Raw genomic sequence first — 11,165 nt, 5'->3', positions numbered from 1 at the left:
ACAAATGTTTTAAATGTATTTCAGTATTTATCTACATGAAGATAGTTTCCACTGCTTGCTGATTTTGATGTTGAGTAACACTGGCTTCTTTCCTTTCCAGTACTTTAACTACCTGTACACTTACAAGATGCCAGGAGACATCAAGAACTGGGTGGATGCTCATATGAACTGTGAGGATATCGCCATGAACTTCCTGGTGGCCAACATCACTGGCAAAGCCCCCATAAAGGTACAGAACAGAACACAACATTGTCCCACCACCTGAACACAACAGTCCTACCCAACCCATTATGCTGACATTAGGTCCTTAGGGGGTCAAATTCAATATTGGATGTTCACCAGAGCCATGGCTTGCATCCCAAATTGCATTCTATTCCCTATAATGGTGCACTACTTTTGACCTGGGCCCTGGTCCAAATGAGTGAACTTCCTAGTCAATGGGGTGGCTTTTGAGACGGAGCTATGTTAATATCTCATTAGGAGCAGTACTACAACATGCACCACATATCAGGAAGCTGAAGGCCGTAACTCCAACTCCACAGAGGTGGAATAGTCCCAGAATGCAGAAATATTTATTTATTCCTGTCCTGCCAGAGGCTCTGTCTCTGATCAGTTCTCACCCCTCTGTGCCCCCTGATACCTCCCCAACGCTGTGACCGTGTCCAGGTGCAGAGGCCGTCCCTAAAGCCCAACCTTAACCTCTCTTTTCTGGGTGTCACTGACTGCCACCCCTCCGACTATGTTTTCCTAAGCTCACCAGGGCTCACTCACCCCACCGTCAAAGCAATGCCTTCTCCCTCCCTCTGTGCCTGCAGTAGGCTAGCCCCTCACCCCTCCCCACACGTCCTCCTCAGCACTGATCTCCAGTCTGGAGTAAGATGGACTGGTGGGGTGGGTAAGACGGGGGAAGGCCATACATCACCCCTTTAATGAGCATACAGCTGTTTCTCCTCGGCACGCAAGCAGTATGCCCCGGCCTTTAATGACCATTCAGGTATACAGCAGCACACCATCCTCCCTCAGCGCAACAGCCCTCAATCACACTCTGCTGCAACAACCACTGCTGGACCTGCTGTCACAATTAGCATGACTTTATCTAATGGGTTTATCACATTCTAGAGAACTGCAACTTAAAGGGATACTTTGGGATTTGGGCATTGAAGTCCCTTATCTACTTCCCCTGAGTCAGATGAACTCATGGATAGCATTTTTATGTCTCTGTCTCCGGTATGAAGGTAGTTTTGCAAGCCAATGCTAACTAGCATTAGCACAATGATTGTAATTCTATGGTATTTACTAGTATGCTAACAATTGCGCTAAAGCTAGTTAGCAACATCCTTCAAAATGCACGCAGAGACATAAAAACCGTATCCACGGGTTCATCTGACTCTGGAGAAATAGATAAAGGGCTTCATTGCCCAAATCCCGAAGTATCCCTTTAAGCAGTACTTTGACGGTTATAGACTTGTCTCATCAGCACAGGGATTTGATCTCACCACACAGTAGATTCTGTACTGTATGTTTCTTAGTTGTGTAGCAATGGCGGAATGGTAGATTGTAAAGGTCACTGTCCTGGTTCCATTTAGGTGACCCCAAGGAAGAAGTTCAAGTGTCCAGCCATTGACGGTCTGTCCCTGGACCAGACACACATGGTAGAGAGGTACGTCCTGCACTGAGCATGCTCATCGCCTAGCAACTCTAGAAATGGTGTGCATATGCCAAATCAATATTCATAGAGGTAGTAGTGGACATACAATATCTGAATGTGTTTTTTATTTTTTTTCCTGTGGTTGAATGCCTCGATATTAACGCCGGTAACTTCTGTGCACTTCCCCAGATCGGAGTGCATCAACAAGTTTGCGTCGGTGTTCGGCACCATGCCCCTGAAGGTAGTGGAACACTGTGCAGACCCAGTCCTCTACAAGGACGACTTCCCAGAGAAGCTCAAGAGTTTCCCCAACATTGGCAGTCTCTGACCGGACAGGGCTGTGGCCCAGCAACCCCCAGACACCCATACATACCCAGCATCATCTAGTTCAGGGGAGACATAAACTCTTCTATCTCTGTCCATATAGAACTATCTGGAAGGTTGTTGTTGATCTCTGTAGGGTGGTGTGGGGTTGGGAGCCTGTATTGTTTCCTTTCCTAAATACTGGTTTTAAGTGGAAGTGGTGAGAGATGAGGTGTGTGTGCTCATTGGTTGACTGGACAGAATCCACTGTGCGCTGATGAATCCACTGTGCGACTGAGATGACTAGTCTGTGTATGTCCACTGCTGCTGTATTCGAGCCAGAGGCCCTGTGGGCTTTTTGGCTGATCTGGGGTCAGTGTATATAAATCACAGCAGTGCTACATTTTAATGTAGCATGGTGAGTCAGGACCACTGTCTGACGCTGCTGTCTGCCAAGTACAGGGGGGCGGGGATGAGTAATATGTTGAACACCCATCGAGATAATATATCCTATGTCATTTATCTCAAACTGATGAATCTTTTTAAATGATAAATAATATGAAAAACAAGGCTGTTTAAGAGGGCGCTTCTCGTCTAAGGTAATTTAATGGCATGAGCTATTTTTATTTGTTTAGTGTGAGCACTGCAGAGGTGTATGGTCAGCTTTCTCTGCATAGAGGATATATCGCAAATAATATGTACACTATATATTTACTGCCAATTGTTCTACTGCTAACACTTTTCAAAAGAATGGCCGATATCTGGACATTTGAATGACCTTTTTTAAAGTGTTGTGCTGCATAATATATAACTATTGCAGTAACGTCTGGTATATGAGGGAAGCTACTGTAATTGATGCGGTGACTTTGGACTGTCTGCTTCATGGAGATGTAGGCACCAGGTTGTACAATTCCCCAATTCTGAGTTCTCTTTTTGTTTTTGCCTTCTGTGTAGGCTTGCTCATCTCTCTAAAAGAATGTCCTAAGCATTTCAAGTTTGAGTCAGCACACACTTTTTAAAATGTCAATATTGCCTTTGTTTTTTTGTATTTTTTTAATTGTGTAAGGATTGTTGTTTGTGATAAATGTGTCCCAAAATATACACTGCTCAAAAAAATAAAGGGAACACTTAAACAACACAATGTAACTCCAAGTCAATCACACTTCTGTGAAATCAAACTGTCCACTTTGGAAGCAACACTGATTAACAATAAATTTCACATGCTGTTGTGCAAATGGAATAGACAAAAGGTGGAAATTATAGGCAATTAGCAAGACACCCCCAATAAAGGAGTGATTCTGCAGGCGGTGACCACAGACCACTTCTCAGTTCCTATGCTTCCTGGCTGATGTTTTGGTCACTTTTGAATGCTGGCGGTGCTCTCACTCTAGTGGTAGCATGAGACGGAGTCTACAACCCACACAAGTGGCTCAGGTAGTGCAGTTCATCCAGGATGGCACATCAATGCGAGCTGTGGCAAAAAGGTTTGCTGTGTCTGTCAGCGTAGTGTCCAGAGCATGGAGGCGCTACAAGGAGACAGGCCAGTACATCAGGAGACGTGGAGGAGGCCATAGGAGGGCAACAACCCAGCAGCAGGACCGCTACCTCCGCCTTTGTGCAAGGAGGTGCACTTCCAGAGCCCTACAAAATGACATCCAGCAGGCCACAAATGTGCATGTGTCAGCATATGGTCTCACAAGGGGTCTGAGGATCTCATCTCGGTACCTATTGGCAGTCAGGCTACCTCTGGCGAGCACATGGAGGGCTGTGCGGCCCCACAAAGAAATGCCACCCCACACCATAACTGACCCATCGCCAAACCGGTCATGCTGGAGGATGTTGCAGGCAGCAGAACGTTCTCCACGGCGTCTCCAGACTCTGTCACGTCTGTCATGTGCTCAGTGTGAACCTGCTTTCATCTGTGAAGAGCACAGGGCGCCAGTGGCGAATTTGCCAATCTTGGTGTTCTCTGGCAAATGCCAAACGTCCTGCACGGTGTTGGGCTGTAGGCACAACCCCCACCTGTGGACGTCGGGCCCTCATACCACCCTCATGGAGTCTGTTTCTGACCGTTTGAGCAGACACATGCACATTTGTGGCCTGCTGGAGGTCATTTTGCAGGGCGCTGGCAGTGCACCTCCTTGCACAAAGGCGGAGGTAGCGGTCCTGCTGCTGGGTTGTTGCCCTCCTACGGCCTCCTCCACGTCTCCTGATGTACTGGCCTGTCTCCTTGTAGCGCCTCCATGCTCTGGACACTACGCTGACAGACACAGCAAACCTTTTTGCCACAGCTCGCATTGATGTGACATCCTGGATGAACTGCACTACCTGAGCCACTTGTGTGGGTTGTAGACTCCGTCTCATGCTACCACTAGAGTGAGAGCACCGCCAGCATTCAAAAGTGACCAAAACATCAGCCAGGAAGCATAGGAACTGAGAAGTGGTCTGTGGTCACCACCTGCAGAATCACTCCTTTTTTGGGGGTGTCTTGCTAATTGCCTATAATTTCCACCTTTTGTCTATTCCATTTGCACAACAGCATGTGAAATTTATTGTTAATCAGTGTTGCTTCCAAAGTGGACAGTTTGATTTCACAGAAGTGTGATTGACTTGTTCTAGATGAGTGGTTTTCTCATGCAGTCAGCAGTAGCAGGCCTCTGTGTCTGTCACGCTCTCTGTCCTCATTCTGATTTGGTGAAAGCCCATGTCTGACCAGGGCTGTTGTGACAGCCAGGCCGTGTGGAGCACCGCTGTTCAGCCTCGCCTGTCACCTGTTAATATACGCTCCCTAATCCACCCTGTACAATGTCAGCAGTTCAAAATGGCGCTGTTAGTATTTTTGTCGACTTCAATTAGCGTAAAATTCTTGGAGGCTGTGCGATCTCATTTCAGCCCTCATGTCTGAAATACAGAGGGATTTTAGGCTGTCACTGCAGCTGATGCAATCATGAAACATTAGGTAGATGATATGTAATGCAAGAAGATGGACTTGTTAATTTGTTTCTTTTTTTACACTAGATTTTTATTGAAGGCCCTCCCACCCCTCCATCCTAATTATATAGACATCAGTAAAAACAGAACAACACCAGAATCCCAGAAATCTCCATTATTATTACGGTCAGATGTTGTTGCCCATTGCCGCAGGACATTGTGAAAACTGCTACTCTTAATTAATCCTTGGAGTTGCCATCCTAAAAACATCCCAGTCTTTAAATGTAGGACCTTTCCGTGAGAATAGGAATCCTTCTGCAGTAGTATCATTCACACCACACAACAGCATAGAAAGATTGTCAAATATTGAGCGCTGACCTTGACTAAATGTGTTTTATTGTTTGTTTAAAGGTCCAATGAGGCCTTTTTAATCGCAATATTAAATTATTTCAGGGTAACAGTAAAGTACCTTACTGTGATTTCAATTAAAATGGTCAAAAATAAGCAAAAATAACTTCTTAGCAAAGAGCAATTTCTCAAGCAAGAATTTTGCTAGACTGTCTGGGAGTGGTCTGAGTGGGGAGGGGAGAACTGAACACCAGCTGTTATTGGCAGAGCAGGTTGTAACTCTCTTAATGGTCTATTAACTAATTGTACTGCCTGGTGTTGACACCAGGTAGGCCAAAACTCCATCCCACCACAACAGGCTGACATTTCATGCAATCTTTTCAAACAGCTCTTACACTAAAAGGGCATTATAATTTTCACTATGTCACAGTATTATTACAACCTCATAGTGTGGAATATATAAAACCAGGAAAATCACATTTTGGACTGCACTGGACCTTTAAAGAATTGGTGGGAACAATATGAAATTACTCGTGACAATTGAAGCTGCACATCAATTATCCGTTAAAACAATTTGTAGTTGATGCAGTTTTGTGTGTGTGTGTGTGTGTGTGTTTCTTAAATAAGTATGTGATGAACAACAGTTTTGCTCTCAATGCTTGTAAAATAATTTTCTAAAGTATTATGTAAGTGCAATAACTTACTGTACTATAGTAACTCACACAAAATATATATGAGAACATGAACACAAGTAAAAGTATACCATCATTAATTAAAAAGCCGTACAATATAGCTTAAAGCCACAAAAACCTTTCAAAATACTTGGAAACTCAACAAACCAAGAACACCCACCCCCTTCAGAAGGATCACTCAAAAACCAACCCACAAGTATCTCACAAAGATAAAGCAATACTTTACATCAAATTAGTAACATTTCAAGGGTCTTTGTAAATGACTGTAAATCAGTCCAATTTACATTTAAAACTTTTTTTTTTACATGCACACACAACACACAGTTTTATATTATAATAAGTATTTACTTATTTTTATTGCCCTGCTTCAGTAGTTTAGAAATGATAGGGGTGGTGTGAAAGGTGACATCATCACCGAGGGACAGACTGGGACCCCTGCAGGCTACAACAGGATGAGCTGATATACAAGCCGTTTCGCAACTACTTAAATTCTGCATATCTGATCAGTTAAGGCCCTAAGGCAAGCTGTGCCTCGATTAGGGTAGATGAGAAAGAGAATATTTACATATTAACCTGTGATTCATCCAAGAAGGCTTCATTCATATGGGCTTGTACGTTTCTGCAGTCTTTAACACTGAGCTTTCGGTTTTGTCCTTCTCAATCAATAGAGAACTGCAGATAACAGAACATGTCTATAAATAAAGAAATTCAAATGTTTTCAAAAACATGACGAAAAAGGTAAACAAATCAACTCTGTGTCGACCTGAGCTTCATGTGTGTTTGAGCTCTGAGAAGCACCCAACCCAGCACTGTAAACCCTACAGGCCCTAGTCAGAGACAGCTATAGGCCAACCTGAAGCACAGGGCCACGGGTTGCTTTGTCTGTTCTGTCACACAATCCCAGAAAGAATCCCTGTCCACAGATGTCCCAGTGTTAATTAAAAAGGCTGCAGCCTGGCTGTGCGGCTGTGTATGGCCGTAGTGACGGAGGGGCAGGCATTCGGCCAGAGGAGCGAAAGAGAGAGCCCTAGTGCAGTGTGGGGGCTTCTTTGAAAATGGAGCCATGACAGCTGAGGGGAAGCATGTGCGAGGCATGTTTGTTTTGCATTTATCCCCTGAGCGCAGCTGTGTGCACTGTCCTTTTCCCAGAACACCGGAACGCCGCGGCCCGTTCGCACTCCCAGCAACCCCTTAGAGCGGCCTATGAGAGCACAGGGGCCCCATCTCCAAATCTCAGAGGAGCACCTCCAAACACTGAGAGACAAGTCATGTTGTCAGCAGTATGTTCATGCATTAGGCTTGAACTGCCATGTAAAACTGGATCCAATCTGAGTCGTCATTTGGAAAGGGTTTCTGATCCACTGTTTGTAGATGCTGACAATTCATCCTGGATCATACATAACACTATAGCCTAGCAGAGCTACCTAGTGTACATGCTGACAGTTCATCCTGGATCGTACATAACACTATTTCCTAGCAGAGCTACCTAGTGTAGATGCTGACAGTTCATCCTGGATCGTACATAACACTATATCCTAGCAGAACTACCTAGTGGAGATGCTGACAGTTCATCATGGATCGTACATACCACAATATCCTAGCAGAGCTACCTAGTGTAGATGCTGACAGTTCATCATGGATCGTACATACCACAATATCCTAGCAGAGCTACCTAGTGCAGATGCTGACAGTTCATCATGGATCGTACATACCACAATATCCTAGCAGAGCTACCTAGTGCAGATGCTGACAGTTCATCATGGATCGTACATACCACAATATCCTAGCAGAGCTACCTAGTGCAGATGCTGACAGTTCATCATGGATCGTACATACCACAATATCCTAGCAGAGCTACCTAGTGTAGATGCTGACAGTTCATCCTGGATCCTACATACCACTATATCCTAGCAGAGCTACCTAGTGTAGATGCTGACAGTTCATCCTGGATCCTACATACCACTATATCCTAGCAGAGCTACCTAGTGAAAGGGGCTTGTGTTGGTGAATTAGAGATGTATTCTCCACTTAAGGTGCATGGGGTATCATATTTGGCTTCAAATCTATGAGACCTTTTGTTTTGACTTGATCCAAATGGGACCTTGGGAAAACAGAAAGCCCATAATGCATAAGATGATGGAACACGTCTACTATTTCTGTCACCTCCGCAAATCGTGACATGGAGCCATTGAAAGCACGGAATACAGTTTGCCCCCCACATTGTCCCATGTCCACACTGAGGTGCAGGGACGGGGGATCCGGTTGTTCCCTGGGGGGGCTATAAGGGGTGGGACAGGAGGATCTGTTTGTTGCCAGGGACGGGACGGGACGGATGGGGATTGGACGGGGGACTATAAGGGTAGGGATCTGTTTGTTGACGGGGGGGGGGGGGGCAATCTGTTTGTTGCCGGGGGGCTGTAATTGGATCCTCATCCTGGTATGCTGGTGGTTTTTCTTGAAATGGTCCTGCTCAGACCCTATGCCAAAAAGTTAATGAAGCCGGGCTCAAAATTCAGCCTGCTCAACTCAAGTCGTCATGCTAAAGCTGTCAGGAGGACAGCAGACCGCGGAGAATGAGGAATTTCTAACAACATATCTCTACTGTCATTGGTAAAGTGATCATGTTGATGCAAACATGGAAATAAGGTCTTGAGAGCAGAATGAATTGCACTGGGTTGGCAGGGCAGATGTATATGGCTGCTAGATGCTTAGCTCTTTCAGAGCTCTGCTAGAGTGCTATCCAGTCTTTATGACAGCCTGCTACTCTGACACCTCTCTCATGGAACGCAGCCTCTCCACATTCTTTACACACCTTCAGGAAATTCAGCATTGAACTTACATGTGTCTCTAACAGCGAAAGGCCATACATTGCATCTGGGACTGAGAGATGCATAAGAGCACATTGGTTTAGGAACCGAGTGGAGCTGCTAAGGGCCTACTGATGGCTCTCTCCAAGAGGAAAATAAACCGTGAGTGAGAGATGGCATAAAGTTGTGCAGTACACGTTCCCCCAAGTCCATCATGATCTGCAGCCAATTCACAGCCCTCCTCTGCCTCAACAAACTGTTTCACAGGGATTCACTTCACAAGTCTCCTCCAAGTGGAAAGAGACCTGGGGTTCCCAGTATAAAACTGACTGACGGCTTATTTTGTGTGGAGACAAAGTAATACTTCTAACAAAAGCACCAAAGGTTCTCCATTGAGAATACCATCCCACTATAGTGAGGCTTTGCATGAAAAGAGACAGTGGTCAACATTGACCACTGACCACTGAACTAGTCACCATTTTATTATCCTCCCTCAAAAACTGTCTATATAATCTACACTGCCTCTCTGCTGTTCAAGGCTGCCGCTGGGTGTTATTTCTGGCAAAGGGACTGGAGGGCACTTTTCCTGTAACTCCCTAGGTGGAAATGTGAGGTGAGGAAATGCCAAGGGAGGAAATGGCATGTCCACTTTGAATCTCCTCCTGCAAACAGAGCTGAGCCTGTCTGGTGCTCTCAGACCCTGTAGCCCCCAGCAGGCCTGCTGTACACCTCTCTCACACTCACACTCACACACACCACTTCCTCGTCCCCGTCCCTCTTTGGCTCAGTGACGGCCCATCAGCGGGGCAAGTAGGGCTCTCCGTTTGCCCGCACTTAAACAAACCTTGATTTATATCTGACATTTAAATGTTGGAAGGTAGCACCAACCTAAAGTATGCTAGTGCTGACCATGCAAACCAGAAACAGTAAGCTACCTTTGAAATGGTTTACCTCTTTCCCAAACTGAAGAATATGACTGATTTTATCAGCACTCTTTCAGTTAGTCTGACGGAGATGAATCGGCTTTGGTCTTGACCGTTACCTACACCCCTCTCCTTGAAGTGAAGCTGACCAAAATGACCTTAGGAAACCCAAATGTACACACAGACCCAAATCAGGCCCAATGTATGTGTGTGAATATCAGTTTGCAGTTTATGTGGAGAGAACAGTTGCACTTGCACACAGTCTGACAGAAAGGGACAAGGGATTCTGTGACAAAACCAGGATCAAAATGAATAAAGAAATACACACTTAAAATTTAAATACCGGAAAACAAGAAAGTATAATAACACCTGAACAGAAAAAGCTATATTGACACTCAATAGCAGGTGTGTTAGCGGACGCATCTCAATATCTGTACAAACAGCATTACCTGTATTAACTGAATAAGTGCAGGGATTGGTTCAAATCTATTCAGCTTTTTTTTGTTCTTTTTGTTGTTTTTTAGTTTATAGCTACTGTATAACCAGCACATTGTTTCCAACAAGCAACCAATTCATTTGTCTCGTTAAGGATAGGTCTAATTCTTGATTTCCTGCCTCTCACCTCATGCTTTGACTACCTGACTGACTGACTGTTGTTCATCTCTGATGTCCACTGGTCTCTCCCATCAGAAACACAAAATAAAGAAGTGCACTGTCCAGATTTGTTAGTCTCTTTTCTCTCCTCTTCAGCAATTTGCTATGGCTTTTATCATCATTATTATTTTAGATTATCAATATTTCTGTTATAGTAGCACAGACTGGCCACCCTCTCTGCTTTGGCTTGGTTTGGACGTGGTGGGGTTCCCAGAGGCACCTGTCCTGCTGCTGTTGAGGCATCATGTTGCCCAGGAGATGGCTGCACTGTGCTCCTTGGCCTTCATACGCAAGGCGGCGATGCTGGAGGACTTGCGGTCCGGGTCCATGCTGTTCAGATCGTACCCGTTGATTCCTGACCCCATGCCAGGACCCCCAAACAGGCTGCCCATGTGTGACTGTCCCATGTGACCCCCAGGGTTCGGGACGCCCAGGAAGTCAGATACGCCGCTGCCAGAGTGAGGGTGAGGGGTCATACAGGATGTGACTGAGTCACAGGGCACTACGCAGCCTGGTACAGGGGACGCTCCACTGCCGCCACCAATCCATGATGGGTTCTGTATCTGCAACGCAGAGAGAGGACAGGGTCACTTTAAATACCAAAAACTATTTGGGTGAGTCAGTGCTTAGTTTTTTCAGACACCCTCTGTGGACTGAATATGATTATTGCAGAATGAAGGATGTGGTGTGTGTTTGACATCCTGTTTACAAACAAAAGAACCAACCGAGGATACTAATGCAATACAGCACAAGTTGTACAATTATTTATTGTCATGTTTTGCTTCCTCGGTGAAGTTCATCAGTCTACAACGCTCACCCCCCCAAAAAATGGTTATCTTATGCACCAGCTTTCACTTGT

At 45.3% G+C, this 11,165-nt stretch overlaps 1 protein-coding gene and 1 pseudogene across 1 annotated transcript in view; one reads left to right on the top strand and one right to left on the bottom strand.

The window, feature by feature from the left end:
- Window positions 1-3,123, top strand: part of LOC129834612 (exostosin-2-like) — an 18,606-nt pseudogene extending 15,483 nt beyond the window's left edge.
- Window positions 3,124-4,568: 1,445 nt separating this feature from the next.
- The window catches only part of LOC129834610 (homeobox protein aristaless-like 4), a 28,337-nt gene continuing 21,740 nt past the window's right edge, over window positions 4,569-11,165 (bottom strand). Inside the window, exon 4 of the mRNA XM_055899771.1 lies at window positions 4,569-10,869. Within this exon, the coding sequence (XP_055755746.1) occupies window positions 10,549-10,869 (321 nt within the window). The 3' untranslated portion in view covers window positions 4,569-10,548. The remainder of the gene's footprint in view (window positions 10,870-11,165) is intronic.

The sequence above is a fragment of the Salvelinus fontinalis genome, chromosome 35 (genome assembly GCF_029448725.1).
Source record: "Salvelinus fontinalis isolate EN_2023a chromosome 35, ASM2944872v1, whole genome shotgun sequence".
NCBI classification, from domain to species: Eukaryota; Metazoa; Chordata; class Actinopteri; order Salmoniformes; family Salmonidae; genus Salvelinus; species Salvelinus fontinalis.
The sequence above is the reverse complement of the archived record's forward strand: the minus strand, read 5'-3'. Positions and strand labels throughout refer to the sequence as shown.